This window comes from Neofelis nebulosa (genome assembly GCF_028018385.1).
Source record: "Neofelis nebulosa isolate mNeoNeb1 chromosome Y unlocalized genomic scaffold, mNeoNeb1.pri SUPER_Y_unloc_1, whole genome shotgun sequence".
NCBI classification, from domain to species: domain Eukaryota; kingdom Metazoa; phylum Chordata; class Mammalia; order Carnivora; family Felidae; genus Neofelis; species Neofelis nebulosa.
In genome coordinates, this window is record NW_026691917.1 from 485,121 (window position 1) to 506,656 (window position 21,536).

Sequence of the window (21,536 nt, forward strand, 5' to 3'; positions counted from 1 at the left end):
TTATGTAAATTCCTACATAATTTTTTTTTCAATGTTTATTTATCATGCCTCTTGGTTGACAAAACCTAGAATTTACTATCTGGCCATTTATAAAAAAAAGTTTTTCTATCTCTTTGCTAAAGATATTACTGGAGAAACTGGTGCATCTTAACTGGGGTCAGTCAACTATATAGCAGAATATGTCAATGTTGGGGCGCCTGGGTGGCGCAGTCGGTTAAGCGTCCGACTTCAGCCAGGTCACGATCTCGCGGTCCGTGAGTTTGAGCCCCGCGTCAGGCTCTGGGCTGATGGCTCGGAGCCTGGAGCCTGTTTCCGATTCTGTGTCTCCCTCTCTCTGCACCTCCCCTGTTCATGCTCTGTCTCTCTCTGTCCCAAAAATAAATAATAAAAAACGTTGAAAAAAAAAAAATTAAAAAAAAAAAAAAAAAGAATATGTCAATGTTAATTTTCTGATTTAGATGTTACATAGGAGAATGTCCTCGTTTGAAGGAAAAAACATGGCTTACTGTTTCGGGATACAATAAAAACATCCTGCCAACAAATAACTGTGATATGGTTTAAGAAATAAACAGTTCTTTGTATTATACTATCCATTTTTTTATTTTTGCATTACCTCAATAAATAATACACACATGATTTTGTAGAACATAAAGTTTAGGTGATCATATATAGCAGAAACCCTGTAAAACGTTCATAAAATAAAACACAAGGCTATGAAGAAGCAGTAGAAAAAAATAACATTAAAATGCTACAGAAAGCTGAAAAGAAAAGGCCCCAAAAGAAAACTACAAGATTGAGTAACAGAGGCAAAATTGTTAAGGGATTTAACAACATCCTAACACAAATATATAACAGTATATTCTAAAGTAAAGGAAAAAAAAAAAAAAGAAAAATTTTTCAAAAGCACAAATATAGCCATGAGGAAAGAAAAGGAAAAAAATAACCTTTTTACCAATAAGGTCCACTGAACCTTCATCAATAGCACACACACACACAAATCTACCCCAAGGCACTTCATCAACATATTTCAGAATTTAAGGGTTTAAAAATATACAACATACAAACAGCCTCAGTTTTCCCACCAGCCAACACTCTTATGGCACTATAATGGAACAGACATTCAATCAAAGACACTATGCTTAAAATATTGCTTGTAAAAGAAAAACAAGAACAAAAAAATATGTAATACTGCAAGTGAGAGTTTAGTTGTATTCAGCTAAGTGATTAAAAAAAAATCTACTCCCCATGGACCCCTTTTTTAGAAGAATATGCTTCAGCAAAAATGAGGACTGACTCAACAAAGGACTACAGCAGGATTCACAGTAAAAAAGTATGTTATAAAGAGGTCCCAGAAAGGGATGCCCAAGTGGCTCATCAGTTAAGTATCCAACTTCAGCTCAGGTCACAATCTCATAGTTTGAGTTTGAGCCCCCACATCAGGCTCTATGCTGACAGCTCAGGCTCTATGCTGTCCCTGCTTTGGATTCTGTGTCTCCCTCTCTCTTTGCCACTCCCCCATTCATGCTCTGTCGCTCTCAAACATTAAAAAAAGGGGGGGAGGCCCAGAAGAGTAAATATATCAAAGAGAAGAACTACACTAAAAGAAAAGGAGGAAACACCCCAAAAATATAATACAATGAATTTGACCATGTGGAAAATTGTTTTACAAAATTATTAAAGAGAATGTGAGAAATAATAATAAATGTCATATAAAATCAAATGAACAGAAGGGGAGAATTTATTTTATTAAAGTTTATTTTGAGAGAAAAAGAATCTCAAGAAGGCTCTATCTGCACTGCTAGTGCAGGGCTTGAATTCACGAACTGTGAGATCATGAATTGAGCTGAAATCAGTAGTTGGTGCTTAACTGATTGAGCCATCCAGGCCACCCAAAGGGAAATTTTTACATCTAGAATAAACAAGTGTGAGTAGCCTAGGAAATTAAAGTCTTTCATACACTGCTGAATCACTGTATGGTACATGTACACTAAAATAACAATGTATAAACTGGAATTAAGAAAGAATTAAAAAAAACATGGGCACCTGACCGGCTCAGTCAGAAGAGCATGTATCTCTTGATCTTGGGAGTGTGACTGAGCCCCACATGCCAGAGATTACTTAAAACAACAAACTTAAAAAATAATAAAATAAAAATATTTTAACAGTCTTGTAAAAATATAATATATTTTATTGAGTCCAAAATACACCTACTTACATAGTTTTGAAAATGTAAATGATTGATACAAATTTAAGCAAAAAACATTAATGATCAAAAAAGAATGGGAGTAAGAAATGTGTTTTTGTCTATACTGAAATCAGTATACAGTAACTGACATAAAAGTGATATGATTATTTAGAGGTAAACTGCATAACAATAAGAAGAGCTAAATGCTGAAAATGGTCATTTCTTTGAAAAGAAAACGGAAGGTGGGGATGGGTGCGGTACCAGATCATTGTTATTCATTTTGGCCTTTGAAGAATCCTGATTTTCTAAATTGTGTGAATTAGTTTACTATGAATATTTTATTTTTTTTTTTAATTTTTTTTTTTTCAACGTTTTTTTATTTATTTTTGGGACAGAGAGAGACAGAGCATGAACGGGGGAGGGTCAGAGAGAGGGAGACACAGAATCGGAAACAGGCTCCAGGCTCCGAGCCATCAGCCCAGAGCCTGACGCGGGGCTCGAACTCACGGACCGCGAGATCGTGACCTGGCTGAAGTCGGACGCTTAACCGACTGCGCCACCCAGGCGCCCTACTATGAATATTTTAAAATTATGCTAAATATTATTACTATTTTTTAAAGTAATCTCTAAATCCAATGTGGGGCTTGAACTCATGACTCTGAGATCAAGACTAAGCCAGCCAGGCACCTCCTATGTAAAATATTCTTACCTATCCATGAAAAATCTCTCAGTGACAATGTTGTGGGTAACACATGATCCATATTATAAACTATACCAAAGTATATATCATAGGGAACAGAATCTATCATGTACTTGTCAACACTGAAGGGGAGAGTGTTGGCAGAAAAGGTCAGGCAATTTTCTTACCTGGTGGCATGAGTTTCATAAGTATTCTTGCTCCATCTCTAAGAGATGGCATATTGAGACTGCAACCTAAATCAGCAACTTGCCAGAGGAAAGCTATGTATCTGGGATGTAGTGACATTATCTGGAATACAGAAAACAAGAAGGTTTATGTATAAAATAAGTTTAAAAAGGTTTTGTTATTTAGAATTAGTATCTTTACTGTCTCCAAGAAAGTTTTCTAACTATCTTACATGAAATTACCTCTTTTCCCATTTTTTCACATTTACAAATCCAATGATTCCATTATGATGCAAACTTAATAACTCATTAAGCTTTCTGAACTACCTGGTGTAATTTCTTTGCTTGTTGTACTGTTTTTATAAAGCAGAAATTTTACATAGGACTCAGGTGCTGTTTATACAAAAGGGACTTCGCCCCTTGAGGGGTTGCTGGTAAATCCCTAATCTCATTGTTGGCAATCTCAAATGACTTCACACTGAAGCAGCTGGTATTACTGCAGCTATAACAATTCTTAAAAGGTAGAGGGAAGAGAAAGTGTAAGTAATTGAACAGTTGTTGTTTCTTTAGATATGAAAAATACTACTAAAAATTTGCTGAAGACAGATTATATATTTCCTTAAAAAGAGGTTCAAAGAAAAGACTGACAATATAGTATTTTCATAAGTAATAGTATACTCTAATTCAACTGTAATAGATTAATTCTACCCAAAAATAATACCGTAACTATGGAAAATTTTTTTTTAATGTTTATTTATTTTTGACAGAGAGAGACAACAGCATGAGCAGGGGAGGAACAGAAATAGAGGGAGACACAGAATCCAAAACAGGCTCCAGGCTCTGAGCCATCAGCACAGAGCCGACACAGAGCTCGAACTCACAGACTGTGAGATCATGACCTGAGCTGAAGTCAGACGCTCAACAGACTGAGCCACCCAGGCGTCCCTCTATGGAAAATTTTTATTTTAAATTCCAACAATTAAGAAATCCATCCAAAAGTTACAGTTAACTGTATATATTTACTTGACATTTGACCCATCTATGAAACTTGTTTAATTCCTTAGAAAAAGGACCATTCCAAGAAACATGTAATGTTTTGCATACACAGCTGACTCACCACGCCAGGCAAACAACTCTCCACTTCTGGATTGGGACCATCACTGTAGTGATTACAATGGTTGCCAGGAGATCCAGTTGATGAATCAGAAGAACTATCAGGGCTTGAAGGTATGTTGGAACTTACTTGTGTAAGTTTAGCTGTAATTACCTAAAAAAGATAGAATATATTAGTTGCAAAGACAAGGGAAAATACTTTTCCAAAATACATAAATTTGATATACCAAAAGACTAAAAAAATGTATCATGCTTTATTTTAGATATATACTAAAAAAGTACTGTACAAAATAACCATTTTAATAGGGTACTTTCTTCACTATCCTAGTGTCATGATACTTATCTTTTACAGGGTTATAATCCAGAAACTTAACAGACAAGAGTGCACACAAAGTTCGTTAAACAATCACTGAATGAGTGAAAAATAGCCTGGATGTTTAATTCTTTGGGAATATTTGAAAGTTATATATGTATTGGGGAGCTTGGGTGGCTCAGCTGGTTAAGTATCCAACTGTTGGTTTAGGAACAGGTCATGATTTGGGAATTCAAGCCCTGTGTCAAGCTCTGTGCTCAGCATGGAGCCTGCTAGGATTCTGTCCCCCTCTGTCTGTCTCTTCCCCACTCATGCTGTGTCTCTTAAAATAAATAAACTTTAAAAATTAAAAAAGAAAATTACATATGTACTTACTGATTTATCTTTTAAGTTTAAGTGTCCTATCAGCTTTCTGTCATCTTCGGAATCTATTAGCTCACCACCCACAAAAAGTTCAATTTTTGTATGGGCTACATTTGCTTTAATACGGTTCAGAATACATCGTCGTACTGAACCAACTGTATCATTTGTATGAGACCATATGTCCAAGTCATCAACCTGTCTGCCATGGTTTGGAAATCGAACTATAAGAGAGAGGTGTTTACCACGGAATGCCCTAAAAAATTTTTAAAATAAAAAAAATTAAAAAAATGAACAATCATATTCAGCAATTACCAACAACATGAAACTGGGATTTTAATATTTTCTTAAAAGAGGAAGACAGTTTTACTTTGTTTTGAGAATATTAAATATAACTTCTTTAAATTATAAACATTAAATTTTGGAACTACAATATAATTATATCCCACTGTGGCTAATCTTTGTTTCTATGGCTGCAAAATGAAAAATCTCTACTTTATGATAAAGAGACATCAGTTTATTTTAAGCTACAAGATCTCAATTCACTAAGAATATTTTCAAATGAAAACATACACAACTTGAAAGTATCAAAATAAAGTGCATGTTTCTATTACACTTTATAGAAATTCTTAAAAAGAAAAGTCACTCAAAAATATTTACCTTTCAGTATTCTCTTCTTATAGATGAGATACAAAACAAAAATTATATTCAAGAATCATTTTACATTTTTAACTTTAAAATTGATCACAATTAAAAACCAGACAGTACCAATTCTACAAACTTTACCCAAATCTAAAATTGCCATTTAAATGTTTTTTAATTAATTGAGCTTGTGTAGTTTATGATTATCTGATTTATACTGCATAATACTGGAATTATTTATAATTTATGATTATACTAACATGATTTAGTAATTTTTTATTTTTTAGTACTTTCCAAATCTAAAGACAACTTGGCAAAGACCATTTAAAAACATTCTTGTTCATCGTATCTATTAAATATGTATCTTTCAAGAATTTTATTTTTATTAGAGTAAGTCAATATTATCGACAAAATAAAATACACAGCTGGTATGAAATACCGTTCCCATTTAGGAAGTGATAATAGCTTAGAACCAAACCAATCAAGAAGAAAGGAAGGAAGGAAAGAAAAGGAATAGAAAAGAAAGAAATGAGGCAAAAAAAAAAAAAAAAGAAAAAGAAAAATTATAGTTAATGACTGATGATATGTAATGAAAATGAAACTCAGAACTTTCTACTTAAAAAACAAAAAAACTTGAGAATGCAAATAATGTTTTTAAAAGACAGGACACTGAAATCTAGAAATGGAAAAATTCTTTACAGCCCTTTTTACCTATATGTCATTACTTTCCTAATTCACTGGCTAGGAAAATAACAAATGACTACAAATTAACTACTAAATGAATTTCTTACAAACCTTGACATAGGTAGAATTGTTCTTTCCTCGTGATAATCACTGTCACATTCATTTATGTATTCCCTTAAAACAGTTAATACTCGAACCATTCGAACAGCTTCCTGTCTTGCACAATTAATACTGTCTTCATCACCATCCAAAACACACAATGTATCATATGAGGCTTTCAAACGATCAAAGCAAGACTGGATGAAGTCTTCATGGATAACAACCTATAAATAACAGACCAAAGAAAGACAATTTAAGTTGATTCACAATCAAATATGACAACAATCAATAAAATAAAATAAAATAAAAAAATAAAATAAAATAAAATAAAATAAAATAAAATAAAATAAATAAAATAAAATAAAATAAAATTTCGACTTGTATCTAGTTATCAATCACATATTTACTCACTAATAATACACAAAAGAAGGCTGACAGTAAGAACACAAGCAATTAAACCAATTATTGAAAACAACCACAACAAAAAACCTTTAGGACGAAGTATCAAGTCAGTCAAATTTTTGGCTATCTCAACAATAATTAGCTTTATTCAAAATAATACTAACCACCTCAGGATAATTACCAAGCCAACACTCTCTGAGTTAGAATTTTTATAAGGGACAAATGTGGATCAAGTACTTAAATATTTGGCAAGAGCTAAAAAAATTAAATTCTAGTTTTAAATTTAAAAAGCTTCCTCTAAACAGAAGAATACTTTTGACTTAGCTCATGTGAAAGTTTTTATGCACTTTAAACCTCACCTGATTGACCTGTAACCTGGGGCCGAGGTTTGTGTATATCTCTTTAAGGAGATCTATAGCTCTGTTGGCAATGTCATCATTACTCTGAATCACAACCTAGATCCAAAAATTAGAGTATTAGTAATATTCAAGAACTATTTTATTTGGCACTTAAATAATGTAAAATTAAATAACCTAAAATGAAGGATTAATAGACGCAAAATGTAGGTGCTCTGATAGTGCAATTATTTATATATACATACACCTTCCTCCCCGCCTTCAGATAACATATATTTTAATCAGGATTATTTAACTCAGCAATTTGGTAGACAAGCTGTGAGATTTTCAAGGAGTGTTTCAACTAGCATTATATAAATTTTCATTATGGCGGTTACTGATGTTTAAAACTGTTTAAAAACCTTTGATTTTAATTAAAAAACCCAGCAAATCTTAGTCTACATACAGTTTGCAAAAACTACAAGCAAGAACAAAAACTCAATATAACAAAAATATATGGAAGCTGAAAAATATAACGATATAACAGGTTAGATTTAAGATGACAAGATTTATTTACACTATCAAAATGGAAATGTTAACCTTAAATGAAAACAGTTAACATTTTCTCTTCCAGGTACTTAAACACATACAAAATTAAACAGTGTAAATAAAGGTATTAAAACACAATTCTTGTGTAAAAATAATTCTCCCTTCTCTCCATTATTCATTTTGCATTAAATATACAATAAGCCTGGAGACCTAACTTAAATACGAGACAGTAACTTTCATGAGGGAGGGATGAAAAATGTGTAGGTAGACAATGGAACAGTACATTCATATATATCTCAGTCTAAGTTAAAATAGATTACCAGTGGCAAATGATAAAAGACAAAATTGAGGGGTAAACTGCAAATCACTGGCAAACAAAAGTGATGTTAACAAGAAGGTAAAGATGAACAATCTCTCCCTCCAGATTTCTATGACAAACAGCAAAGCAGGATCAGTACATATAACTTACAAGTAAAATTCTGATTTCCATAAGTGTATTTAAAAACAACCCGAGATACAATAATTGTGAACAAGAGTTCCTATTTCTCACTTACCCTCCAGAGGTAGTCTAATCCTATTAGTTCCAAATCATCCATCATATAGGCTCTTCTTTTTGCTACTAGTTTCCCTTCACGACAATTAACTGCTTTGAAGAATCGTTCAAAACATCTCATTCCATTTTCAGTTAACAAGGAGGGATCAAGCTGAAGCACATTACTTTCAAAGAAGTCCTTATTAATATCAGGATCTAAGTCTGGTTCATCCCCCATTAACTTGGAATACCACTTAAAACAGGCTTCACGATCACAAAGGTAAACTGCATTCTCTGCTAAGCACTTCCATATCTGTTTTGCCTGAGGAGCACAGAGCCACAGTTGGCCATCCTTCAATAAAAATCTTGGAAAAATTAAAAACAACAACAACAACAGTAATTAGGTCTATGTAATCCTCCAACACAATTTATTTCAATATGTCTTAAGTAGTTTCCAATATCTCCGTAATTGTAGGACTGAATATGAAGAGGCCTTGTAACTTTCAATCCTTATCTAATCCTTCACACCTTCATATATACATGAACATGGGATCCAGAATAATAAAACACAAAAAATGCACTACTGTTTGTAGTAAAATGCAAAACTTTTCAAAATATGGCCCCCAGGTAAGTTTGGTAAATTACTGGATGTTGCAGAAACAGCAGACATTTTAAAGTGAGATACACTAAATATTAGTAGTTCAGTTCTATCACACGCAGTTGTGTCATTTCAAACAAGTTACTTCCCCCAACTGAATCACAGTCTTATTTCAAACTGGAATAACACTGCCTCACAGAGTTGCTATGATGATTAAAAGGATTAGTGCAAATCCAAATATGCAGTAGGCATTAACTCTCAGTTCCTCTCTGACTTTAATGAATTGTACTACTAAGAATTTACAGAGCAAGAACTATACAAGGACTCTAGATTCTAAACTTTATTAATAGAGTAAATAAATTCTACAACATTTTTTTTCTATTCCAATAGATCTAAGTGACACAGTACACTCATCAACAAAATGGCTTTTGGGAAAGTGTCTATATAGGGAGGCATGTTCTTTTTTTCCAGGTGATTGAAAAAGGGGAGTGCACTTTATTTTTTTTAATGTTTTTATATATTGTTGAGAGAGAGAGCGAGCGAGCGCACAGGGGAGAGGCAGAGAGAAAGAGCGACAGAGGACCGTAAGAGGGCTCTTGCACTAACAGCAGCAATCCCAATGTGGGGCTCGAACTCATGAACTATGAAATCATGATATGCATCAAAGCTGGATGCTCAACTGAATGAACCACCCAGGTGCGCCCCCCGCCAAAAGGCACTTTAAATAAATATTACATAATTTGAGAACCAGAATTCTTCTCAAGTTGAAATGATATACACTTCTATCTGAAAAGATCAGATCAATTTGGTATATTATAAAATTATTAAATGTAGCCATGGGACGATGTGGAAACAGACTATGTATCAATCTAAATATTTCCTGATAAATCATTACATGGCTCAGTAACATAAATACGGTATATAATAAATACCCCAAACAGAAAATCCCCCAACATTAATATACCTGAAAATAACAAATGCAACAGACTTTATGAAAAACTAAGTCTTGTATTTTTTCTTACAATATTTATGATTCAAATATGTTTTGCTAGGATGGAAACTGCATTCCTAAAAAAAAGTCCCATTTATTTAAGCCACATATACATATCCACACACATACATGTCATTAAAAGCTAAACATTACTGAACAAATTCAGCCTAACATTACATTTCTAACCCTATGTGAATATATTACATAGAACTTTAGATTATTTTTATTAGCCATTGTTATTATAAACAAAGCACCAAAAGCCTATCAACAACACTGTCCCTTACTGCCCCAACAACATTAAGTCCCCTTGAGCTGTTTAGTGCCTTAAATTTTAAGGTATGAAAATGTGTAATGAATCAACTTTTATTTCTAACATAAAAAAATATAAACTGTATTCTGAAATTTAAAATGCATTTTCCTCAAAATTCAAAAAAAAGACAAAAGTTAAGGTTTAGCAAATAATTTTAAATATAATAATGAACACAGGAAATGTCACATTAACTTTTGTCAATGTTTTTTATGTGGGGAAGTATTTAGCTGCAGGGTGGAATGGCCACAGAAATGCAGGTATAGTGAATATTAACATTACTGCATTTATGTTCTTAAAAGGAACAGTGCTATTTATTTAAAACCAACCTGAGGAAGTTAAGCCGTTCTTGGACTTCTTGAACGTGACTATACCTACTTCCAAGCCTCACAGTTTGTGGGTCATAGTCTTCATTGTCTGTAAGTTAACAACAATTAACAGTGCATAATGTGTATGTATATCCAAATCAGCACTAACCTTAAAGAAATTATAAAGTCAATAATCACTTTATCATTATGATGCAACCTATAATAGTGATATTTACATATATCCAATTTTCCCCACAAAAATAAACAATTTAGACAGCCCAAAGGAAAATACAATCTGTTAAATATGCAATTAAAACTTTAGCACAACTCCCTATTTCACTCTTTATATATACTGAAGCAATTTGTGAATACAGGTTATGATTTTTTTTGTCTTAATTTTTTTTATTTTTTATTTTTTATTTTTTTATTTTTGGGACAGAGAGAGACAGAGCATGAACGGGGGAGGGGCAGAGAGAGAGGGAGACACAGAATCGGAAACAGGCTCCAGGCTCCGAGCCATCGGCCCAAGCCTGACGCGGGGCTCGAACTCACGGACCGCGAGATCGTGACCTGGCTGAAGTCGGACGCTTAACCGACTGCGCCACCCAGGCGCCCCTGTCTTAATTTTTTTAATACTAATACTACCTTACAAGGAATAGTATGTTTGCATAAAAAATATTAAGAGCACTTCATTCAGAAATACTAGGGTGACAGAGAAGTTACTGTATTTGATACTTATCAAAGTACACCATCACCAGATTATGAATGTTTGTCTCAGATATTAAAAAAAAGACCTACCCTCACAATATTATGAAAACAAATTAGTAATGAGGTTTAGCCTCGGTGGGAAAATCCTATTTTTTAAAACTTTTTTTTGTTGATTTTTGTTGTTGTTGTTGTTGTTGAGAGAGCTCACAGAGAGACTCTAAAAGCAGGTTCCTTGCCCAGTGTTGAGCCCAACATGGGACCCAATCCTACTACCCTGGGATCATGATCTGAGCCAAAATCCAGAGTCCCACATTTAACTGAGCAAGCCATCCAGGTGCTCAGGAGATCCTAACTTTAAAACTAAAATTAGTAAGTACTATGGACTTCCTTTATTAACATACATGCTGCGTGAAAAATCCTTAGAGTCAATGACAACGCAAAGTAAAAAATTAAAAGTAAACATCGTAAAAATGGTATGTATACTGTTATGTGTACGTATGGGAAGTTTATTTTTAAAAAGCAGAAGACAATGAGAATTTAGACCTACTACACTATAACAGCCTGTCTTTAAAAAAAAAAAAATCTTGAGATTATCTCAGTATCAGGCAAAAAAACTTCACAAAAAATTATAAGTTTTGGATAACTCCTCTGCATGGAAATGACCAAGTTGGGTTGTGGGTGGAACAAAGGGTAATAAGTAAATGCCTCCAACAGCTCAGCCACTCAGGAATCAATGACATTTATTTCAAAATTTTGAGGCAAATTATAGAGAATTTAGAAATTATACAACTCCTTTTTAGTAAAATGTTCTGATATTTATCAGTTATGTAGCTTTAGAACTTGATCAGGTCATTTGGGTTATCATCTATCTAATCCTTTTAAATTGGTGAAGGCAACCCAAGTTTTCCAAATGCCAAGATTTTTCCATATCAGAAAAACTGCAATTGGATGTAACATTTGACTTGATTTATAAAGATAAATCATCTAGAATATTTAGCAATGTTATCTGGATTTGAGTTCTGTAAAGACAGGAGACCATCATATTATGACTTTTTGTACTTTACATTTGAGTGAGCAACTGCCAGCAATTTTAGCACTTCTTTAAAGTGTCATCAGTTGCATCAAACCATGGGTTTCCAAAATGCTAAAAAAATTTTTCCTACTACATGTAAGTTTTCTAGTTTTTCAGGAAACTAAACTTGAAATATTATGACTAAAGTCTGGACTGCCATGTTAACTGCTTTTTTTAAATACCATAGATTTCTGTCTAAAAATGTGTGTGATTACTTCCCAGGATCAGTTGAGGGCCAGAGAGGACAGCTTTGTATAACTTCGTTTTCTGATATAATTTCAAAGTGCAAAACTAATATAAGAAATTATTCTTTATCCAGATACACACAATTGTTTACATTTTATCCATTTCTTTTATCAGTATTTCCATTTATACATGTTGTATCAGTTTTATTAACCATCTGAAGGTAAATTGTACAGAAGTCCCTTTAGTCCTTAGCACCTGGGTGTCTTAGTCGGTTAAGAGTCTGACTTGGGCTCAGGTCATGATCTCATGACCTTGAAGAGGTCAAGGCCCATCTTGGGTTTAAGGTCCATATTGGGCTCTGCTGATAGCTGAGAGCCTGAAGCCTGCTTTGGGTTCTGTGTCTCCCTCACTCTCTGCCCCTGCCCTGCTCATGCTCTGTCTCCCTCTTCTCAAAGACAAAGAAACATTAAAAAAAAAAAAAAGAAAGAAAGAAAGTCATAAATGACAATATACTCATCTGATTTTTAGATTAATAAAAGAGTATCATCTGACCCACAGCCTATATTTAAATTTCATCACATTAATATCCTACCCCCAGAATGATCTCCTTTTTTCCTAGTCCAGAATCAAGTTTGGATTCATACATCACGTAAAGTTGTTTCCTTAAGGCTACAGTTTCTTTAGTTCTTTTTTGTGTTTCTTACCTTGACCATTTTATTTTTTTATTTATTTATTTTTTATTTATTTTTGGGACAGAGAGAGACAGAGCATGAACGGGGGAGGGGCAGAGAGAGAGGGAGACACAGAATCGGAAACAGGCTCCAGGCTCCGAGCCATCAGCCCAGAGCCTGACGCGGGGCTCGAACCCACGGACCGCGAGATCGTGACCTGGCTGAAGTCGGACGCTCAACCGACTGCGCCACCCAGGCGCCCCTTACCTTGACCATTTTAAAGAATAAAAAGATACTAGTCTAATGCCACCTAATCTGCGTTCATGTTTCCTCTAGTAACATTCAGGTTATCCATTTTTAATTAACAAATAACACAAAAGTAAAGCTGTATGTTTGACAAATACTGTTATCTGATACCATGTCAATTTGTCCTGATATTAATAATGTTTACATAGATTACTTGGTTAAGGTGTTTCTACCAAGTTTTTCCACTGAAGGGTTACTTTCCTTTGTATTAATAATTTGTGGAATGATTCTCCAATACTATGTCATTATTGTGGTCCTCATCTAAATTTCACTCGCTAGTTTTTATCATCTACTATTTTTTCCTACATTCTTAGTTGACATTCTCCTTCATTTATTAGTATCATTGTGAACTCAAGCACTAACACACTGAAAATGTTGTGATCCAGAATATCATTTTAATGCTCCAAGTATTACAAATTGACCTAGTAAGAGATGACTTATCTTTTTCATATGCTATTGATTCTTTAAAAACACTTTACAAGCACTTTGACACAATAATGTTCCAAAGTCTCATCCTGTACTTACTTTCCTGCTGTAGGCCTACCTAAAATGACTCTTCTCCAAAGAATGATTAGCTTAATAAAATGAGTAGTAGGTAGGAGTACTTTTTAAATTACAATAACCCACAAATATCTAACAGTTCTTTATGACCCACGTGTAGAACAAGTGAACTGAATCAGGATATGCATTCTGCCATAGCACTTTTATTGAATGACACTTGTAAAGAGAACTTTTTATGTTAGCAAGTAGTCCTGAAAAAAATCAGGTGACACAATGAAACCAAAGAGTATAGGAAAAGGTAATGCAATGTCAGTACTTAGAAAACAAAGACCTAAATGAATTGCAATGTGTCCTATAACCAGAATAAGTTGTTATAAATCTCATCCAGAAATTAAAGAAAATGACACTTAAAACTTTCATTAAGTGCATATCAGTGCAAAGGGTCCCATTCTAATGAACTAAACTGAAGTGTACTATGCAATAAAGTGTGGGCAAATGCATAATACCAATGAAATGAAACAGAAGGAATCAGTGAACTGTTGGAATCTTACATCATCTGGTAGCATATTTTGTCACATCCTTGAGAAGGCATACGAAACATGCTTCTTATAGAGATGCAATCACTACATTTTGTGTTGGTCAGTTCTATATCATACAAATAATTTAATGTTCAACTATCTAATCATTTAAGAAGCAGACATATACTCCTGCTATCTTTATTTTACCGATTTGGTAAATCTTAACTATAGAAGGCTTAATCAAGTGCTGGAACTAAGCTTTTAATATAGACAGTTAACTCTAAAGGCTATGTACTCTTCTTTCTAATCTTGCAAGAAAGCAATATAAATTTATAAAAAGATTATGAAAAATGCTGACACGAGATCATGAAAGTGAGGTATGTCAATGATATAGATACAATATTTAGTATCATAAAAATCTCAAAAGAACCATATACAAAACTTCTTTAATTTTTATATGGGGAAGTATAAATTATCAAAAACTTTGGGATTTTTACAAACCTTATTACTCAACCACACCAAACTGCAACCATCTAAGACACAAACACAATCAAAGAGCCTACTATTCCAGTCAGATAATGAGTATTACAAATATCCACATGTTAAATATATATAACTCAATTTCACACATCCTGATGTAGGATGTCAACAGAGTATTTTTCAGTTCCATATTATGCTCATTCCTGTTTTCAATGCACAAAAATTTTTTTTCTTCTCTATTCTCAAATATACAATTGGGCCTACTAGGCAGCCAGGATTTTGTTGGTGTATGAATTTGGTGTAATACAAAGGAGTTACAGACATATAAAGAATGCTTTGAGGGACCCTTGAGTGGCTCAGCTGGTTAAGCATCAGACTTAGCTCAGGTCACAACCTCGCAGTTTGTGGGTTTGATCCCCGTGTCGGGCTCTGTACTGACAGCTCAGAGCCTGGAGCCGTTTTCAGATCATGTCTCCCTCTCTCTCTGCCCCTACCCCGCTCATGCTTTGTCTCTCTCTCTAAGGTAAATAAACATTAAAAAAATAAAAAATAAAAAGAATGCTTTGTGTTCCAGCACGCACAGATTTTAATAAAACTCTTAAAGGACAAGTAACAAGGAATTGATCTTTAAAGTACCAAGGAGTGAGCCAAGCCTCTCGTATAGTAAATATCAAAAGTTTTCTGTTGGAACATAGGAAATTTATCGTAATATACTTAAATAGTTTCAAATTCTGTGAACCAATGTGAACTCATTCAGTAAAGTGCTGAGCATTATTTTCAACAAATGAAAAATATTAATTCAGGGTCATTAAAAACAAGTGTAATGTGTTATTCCAAAACAGACATGGGCAAAATTAACAGAGGAATTATTAATCAAGTTTTCTTGAAAAGGCAACATAAGTGGCAGCATGAGGAATGTAAAATTTTAAAATGAGTTGGGTATATATCTAAAAGTGTAGTAACCAATGTAGGGTAAAAGGAGATGAGCTCCCAGATATAGAAAAAAATGAAACCAATTTAAAAAGGATGACCAGGAACATAAGCACTTAGTAATGGGCCTTGAAAAACTGACTTAAAAAGTTTAGTGTGTATAAGATTTGGAAGTCTGAGTGCATTTATAAGTATGTAATTCATACACAAATTCACTTGCACTTTCTGGTCCTTGTAAAAACAAATATGTTTTCATTTCTTAGGTAATTAACATTAGAGGACAAAATAAAAACCAGGTAAGGGAAGCCTACACTGATTTTAGTTAATTTTAGTTTAGAATACATACCTCTAGCATATAGTCGAATGTTATTCATGTAAGTTGCAAGGTTTTCTGCTACCAAAGTAACTAAGGCATGATTGTGCTGGAGCTGGTTGATTAAATCATGACGATAAAATACATGGGGACTTCGCTGAGTTTGACTAAAACAAGAAGTAATTAATTAGTATTACCAATTACTGTAATTTGTAATTACAGTATAATTAGGCAAATGAACACTGTTGTAACTAACAGTTTACACAGATTAAATTCTAGCTGCTAATTCAGAAATTTAAAAAGTTTTATATTCATAATAAAATTTGGCTCAATATCCTCTGGTGAATAGCAAATATCAAGCATTTTAAAGAGAAAAAACCAACACCTCAAAACATATTTATTCTAATATTCATACCTTACATGAAAAATCATCTATTAATGTTCTTCAACTTTACCAAGATTAATTCTACAGAAGTATCAAAACACAACTGGTTACGTGGGCAAGTATATTAGCCATTAAAAGTTCATTCTGGAACACTCAATTCACAGCCAATTATGTCCATGAACATAACCAAAAGGATCCCTAGTTCCCTTTCTATTTTGCCATCTTCAGTGAAACCACCCAATCCTCACATCAGTGTTAATTCAGTGGTGATTAAATCACCTGCTCTTGAAGACTATGTGTAATACTGCATGCATAAATAAGCAATCAGAAAATGGTTGCGTTTGATAAAAGACAAGTATAGTGAATCAAACAAAGCAAAACATGCCCTTTGTAAATAAATGTAAATAAATATTATCAATAGATTAGATTGTTTCAGGATTTACCCTAGTATTTTTCTCCAGGGACTTTCCTAATTTCATGTTAATTTTCCCAGATTTAGAAAAAAAAACAACTTGAAAAATAAAAGCAAAAAGTGGCATTATGCAATTCAGTTTGAAGAGGAATCTTGTTGGTATACACAATTATATCAATCTAGAGCTGTAAAAAACATCTTGACAATCATGTATCTATCTTATAAGAAAACTACTTCTTAAACAGTTATCCCTGATTACTGATAGACAAAACTAGAGCTCACTTCAGAAATCCCAATGTGTTGTAAACACTGTTTACCTAAGCCTTTTTTCCATGTTTTATTTTCTCTGTATGTCATTATTTGCAAATACATTACAAGAAAATAAAAGGTAAATTATTCCCATAACCACAATTTAGCATCAAGACCAAACAAATAAAATTAGCTGTTTAAGAAAATTCTAGCTAAGACAAATGTGTGGTAGATCTGCTAGAAGTCTTAGACAATTCTGAACTATGACACGAAAGCAACAACTTGACTGATACTTAAATGCAATATGACACTGCACAAGTTAACTTAAATTCTGTGTCATAAAACATAAAGGAAATGAATAAAATTAAGGTTACTCATTTTGTTCCAAACCCTCCTCTTGTTTTCTCACTCTAGTTTTCTTTAACCTTTACTTTTATTTGTATGTTGTCTTCACCATAGTATGTACGTGAAAATTAGATACTTTTCTGTATTAAAAATCTTACCTCAAATTTTGAGGTGCTTCACCAAATAAACTACAAATTTCTCTTATTTGTTTCAATGCAGGAATTACCCACTTGTCATTTGTACGAAGTTCTTCTATAAAGCGATCTATCCACTGGATCTTCTGTGTGTCTCGATCCTTAAATACACATACAAAAAATTAATGGTTACATGGACAAGTATTCAATATAATTCTATCTTCAAATTATTTTGACAATTACAAAGCAGAAAACCTTTTAATTATTCTCCATTTCTGTGACATCTTAAAAGTTTTTCTGACTGCATGACATGCTGTAAAGTGTATTTGTGAATTTAAGTGGTTCCACTTTGAATTATTTAAACAATAAGGTAAGTCTAGTTTGTAAATATCATGGTTTCATTACTATTCCTTAGGAAAATATTTCTACATGTGATATTCCTGGGCTGAGTTCTATGCACATTTTCAAGGCTTTAAAAATATTTATATGTGAGGGGTGTCTGGGTGGCTCAGTTGGTCAAGTGTACAACTCTTGACTTTGAGTCAGGTCATGTACCATCTCATGGTTTGTGGGATTGAACTGTGTGTTGGGCCCTGCAGTGACAGCATGGAGCCTATTTGGGATTCCCATCCATCACCCTCTCTACCCACCACCCCCATTCATGCAATGCTCTCTCTCTGGAAATAAATAAATGGAAACAAAGTGGATACATGAATACTAAAAATGTCAGGACTCTTAAAAAATGCTTTCAGTTGACAGGGCAAAGAATAATTATTCCTTTGTGAGGATCAAGTACAATATAACACTGTCATTTAATCAAATAACTGAACTAGGTTTTTCCCTCCGCTTTTAAATCTGAAACTTCTACAGATTACTTCTACAGATCACTACAGATCCAATGCATTACTGCAACTACAATTAAAAAAAAAAAAAACTCAATGTTTTTAATCTACTTGTAACGGACAATAGTTGGATAAATTTTAATTTGTGTCTTCTTCAGAACTAAAAATCAGTTTTATATGGACATTTGCAACTAACTGGTCCATCATCATTTTTTTAACCCAGGTAAAGCTACTCTCCTCTGAATTTATTCACTGGGCTCTCTCTCTATGTATGTATGATGGTACTTTTTTGATTCAGGTAATCAGTATAGCTAATACTTCTAAGCCTTCACAATTACATACTTTCCAAAACCTAAAAGTCAAACTAATAACCCTGCCCAGTCTTTTTTTTTTTTTTTTTAAATCCTTAATCAACCTATTAGAAGTATGGGAAGGCACTGATAAAAATCTGGAAACACGTTTAAGAATATAAATAATATTCATATAAAAATATACACTCCTAATCAGTAAACATAAATAGAGTTTAAATACAGGGAAGATGTGATTTACTTGTAATAAAAGGTCTATTTAGGAAATTCTGTTAGTTTTATTAACTTCTATTAAGCAAAACAATGTAAGTATCCTTTCTAGCTTAGGATACTTTATGATTCTATTTTATCTTCATATACTCAACTACAGTACTACTGTAATGCCTTGTTTTACCTAGGCAAATCTTTTTTTGTAAAGAAGTAAAAATGTAGTAAATGATATGAAAAATGTGGGAAAAAACAAAGAAATGCCAACTTTTCAAGATTACTTTAAAAACAAAAATAATGGAATTACCCTACAACTAAGTCATCCTAATAGTGAAGGACAAAATTTAAGAAAAAATGAGTTAAGGAAGAACTCTCATACCTGGGAACAACTATAATCTAGTATTTTTATGTGGGCACTGAGGGCTAAGTCCATGATGTCTACAGGCACATCATCACTATGGGCCAGATTCCAAAGAAGGTTCAAAACTTTGTGGGCCATCACACCATCTTTATCATCTTCTGCAAGACGACGAATCAGCTCCAGTAGCTTTTCACGCTGCTTTTTACTTGCATTTGTCCAACTTGCCTAAAAGAAAATTTAAATTCTGTAAACATCACAATTTATACATTTATATTAAGTCATCACTGTTTTAATTACATGGCTTTCAATAAACTAGATTCAATTCATCACAGCCAGATATACAAACGAACAGCTTGGCTTAACAGAGTACTTAATAAACCATGTCTCATTTGAGAAAACAAACAGTATTCATGGGATAGAATAATCTAAACTCAAGGAAAAAAATGTTTACAAATAACTCTACTGACTTTAAAATCAGTTACAAAATATACTAAGAAATCCGAAAATTCAAAAATGAAACAATTAAAAAATCGGCAAATGACTTAAATAGATGTATTTCCTTTCCTTCTTCCCTCCCTCCCTTTCTTTTTGAGAGGGAGTCAGAGGGAGTGTATGTGCGCATGCAAGTAGGGTAGAGGGACAGAGAGACGTACAGCAAGAAATTAGCAGGTTCCGACCTGGACTCTGAGATCTTGAGCAGAGCTGAAAACCTGGACTCTTGAGATCCTACCTGAGCTGAAATCAAAGGCTCAACAGACAGAGCTATCCAGGTACCCCTAAACAGACATTTTTCTAAAGATACACAAATTATCCAACAGCACATGGAAAGATGCTCAACATCACTGATTATTAGGGAAATGCAAACCAAAATTACAACGAAACAGTTAACTCCCATTCTTTAGCATGGCTATTATGAAACACACAGAAAATATTAAGTGTTTGGTGAATATGTAGAAAAATTTAAACTTGTGCACTGTTTATGGGAAACTTGTGCACTGTTTCCTTAAGGGAAAAACTGGTGCAGCCACTATGGACAACAGTACAGCAGCTCCTCAAAAAATTAAACGTAACATTACTACATCATCCAGCAATTCTATTTGTAGGTATATGTAAGCATATATACCCAAAGCAAGCTAAAACAGTCTCAAAGAGCTATCTGTACACTCATGTTCAAGGCAGCATTTTTATTCACAATAGCTAAAATACGGAAGCAACCCAAATGTCTATCAATGAAAAACTGGAGAAACAAAATGTGGCCTATCCTTACAGTGAAATATTACTCAATTAAAAAGAAAGGAAATTCTGAAACATGTTATAATATGGATGAAAGTTGAGAACAGAATAGCAGTGAAATGCCAGTCACTAGAAGATAATACTGTATGATTCCACTTATATGAGGTAACAGAGCAATCAAAATCATATAGATGGAAAGTAGAATGGTGGCTGCCAGGGGCCTGGGAGATTGGGAATGAGCAACATTGTTTAATGGGTATAGAACATGACCTTTGTAAGAAGAAAAGAGCTACAGTGATGACTGCTGGTAATGGTTGCACAACATCATTAACATATTTAATATCAATGAAACACACACTGAAAAATGGTTTAAGATGGTAGGGGCATCTGGGGTGGCTTAGTCAGTTAAGCATCCAACTCTTGGCTCAGGTCAGGTTGTGAGACTGGGCCGCATGTCAGGCTCTGTGTTCAGTGTGAAGCCTGCTTAAGATTCTCTCTTTCCCTCTGCCCCTCCCATGCTATGATTTGGGGCACACATGCACTCTCTAAAAAAAAAAAGGTTAAGAGGCTAAATTTTATGCCATGTGTATTTTACCACATTTTAAAAAATGGCGGAAAGACATTATAAATGAAGAGAGCAGGCCATCAACTAATGTGTTTTCAACATTTTTAAAACAAAAAGCAAAAGGGCAGAGAAAAAATTTTGACAAATTCTAAATTGTTGGCTACAAATTTTTTAAATCTGCACTTTTAAACTTAGAAGGAAATAAAATGTTCATTAAAAAAACCCAAAAGTAAAATCGTTCTGTGGTTGAGAAGATTGCTATTTATTCTCCCAATACAGAATAAGTAAACTCTGGATGTTATACATAAACAGATGAAAACTAAAAATAGGAGAGGAAAGCAGAACTGCTAGGGACTTCAAAATTCCCCAGATTCTGTTTTAAAATTTTATATATCCCACACTTGAAGTTGAGGATCCAGAAATCTGGAAGCACTAACAGGCACAAAGAAAGCATCTCAAAAGGCCGACTAAGTAGTCAAAGAACCAGGAAAAGGACAAGCTAGCAAGACAAAAACTTATAACAACTGA

At 33.6% G+C, this 21,536-nt stretch overlaps 1 protein-coding gene across 5 annotated transcripts in view; it reads right to left on the reverse strand.

The window, feature by feature from the left end:
- Nucleotides 1-21,536, reverse strand: part of LOC131503577 (probable ubiquitin carboxyl-terminal hydrolase FAF-X) — a 183,853-nt gene that overhangs the window by 88,000 nt on the left and 74,317 nt on the right. For all 5 annotated transcript variants that reach the window (XM_058715034.1, XM_058715033.1, XM_058715030.1 and 2 more), the window contains 10 exons: nucleotides 19,229-19,435; nucleotides 17,517-17,653; nucleotides 16,001-16,134; nucleotides 10,304-10,391; nucleotides 8,101-8,443; nucleotides 7,022-7,117; nucleotides 6,273-6,484; nucleotides 4,851-5,091; nucleotides 4,167-4,316; nucleotides 3,053-3,173 (listed from right to left, as the gene is read on the reverse strand). In XM_058715034.1, coding sequence (XP_058571017.1) covers nucleotides 3,053-3,173; nucleotides 4,167-4,316; nucleotides 4,851-5,091; nucleotides 6,273-6,484; nucleotides 7,022-7,117; nucleotides 8,101-8,443; nucleotides 10,304-10,391; nucleotides 16,001-16,134; nucleotides 17,517-17,653; nucleotides 19,229-19,435 — 1,729 coding nt within the window. The remainder of the gene's footprint in view (nucleotides 1-3,052; nucleotides 3,174-4,166; nucleotides 4,317-4,850; nucleotides 5,092-6,272; nucleotides 6,485-7,021; nucleotides 7,118-8,100; nucleotides 8,444-10,303; nucleotides 10,392-16,000; nucleotides 16,135-17,516; nucleotides 17,654-19,228; nucleotides 19,436-21,536) is intronic.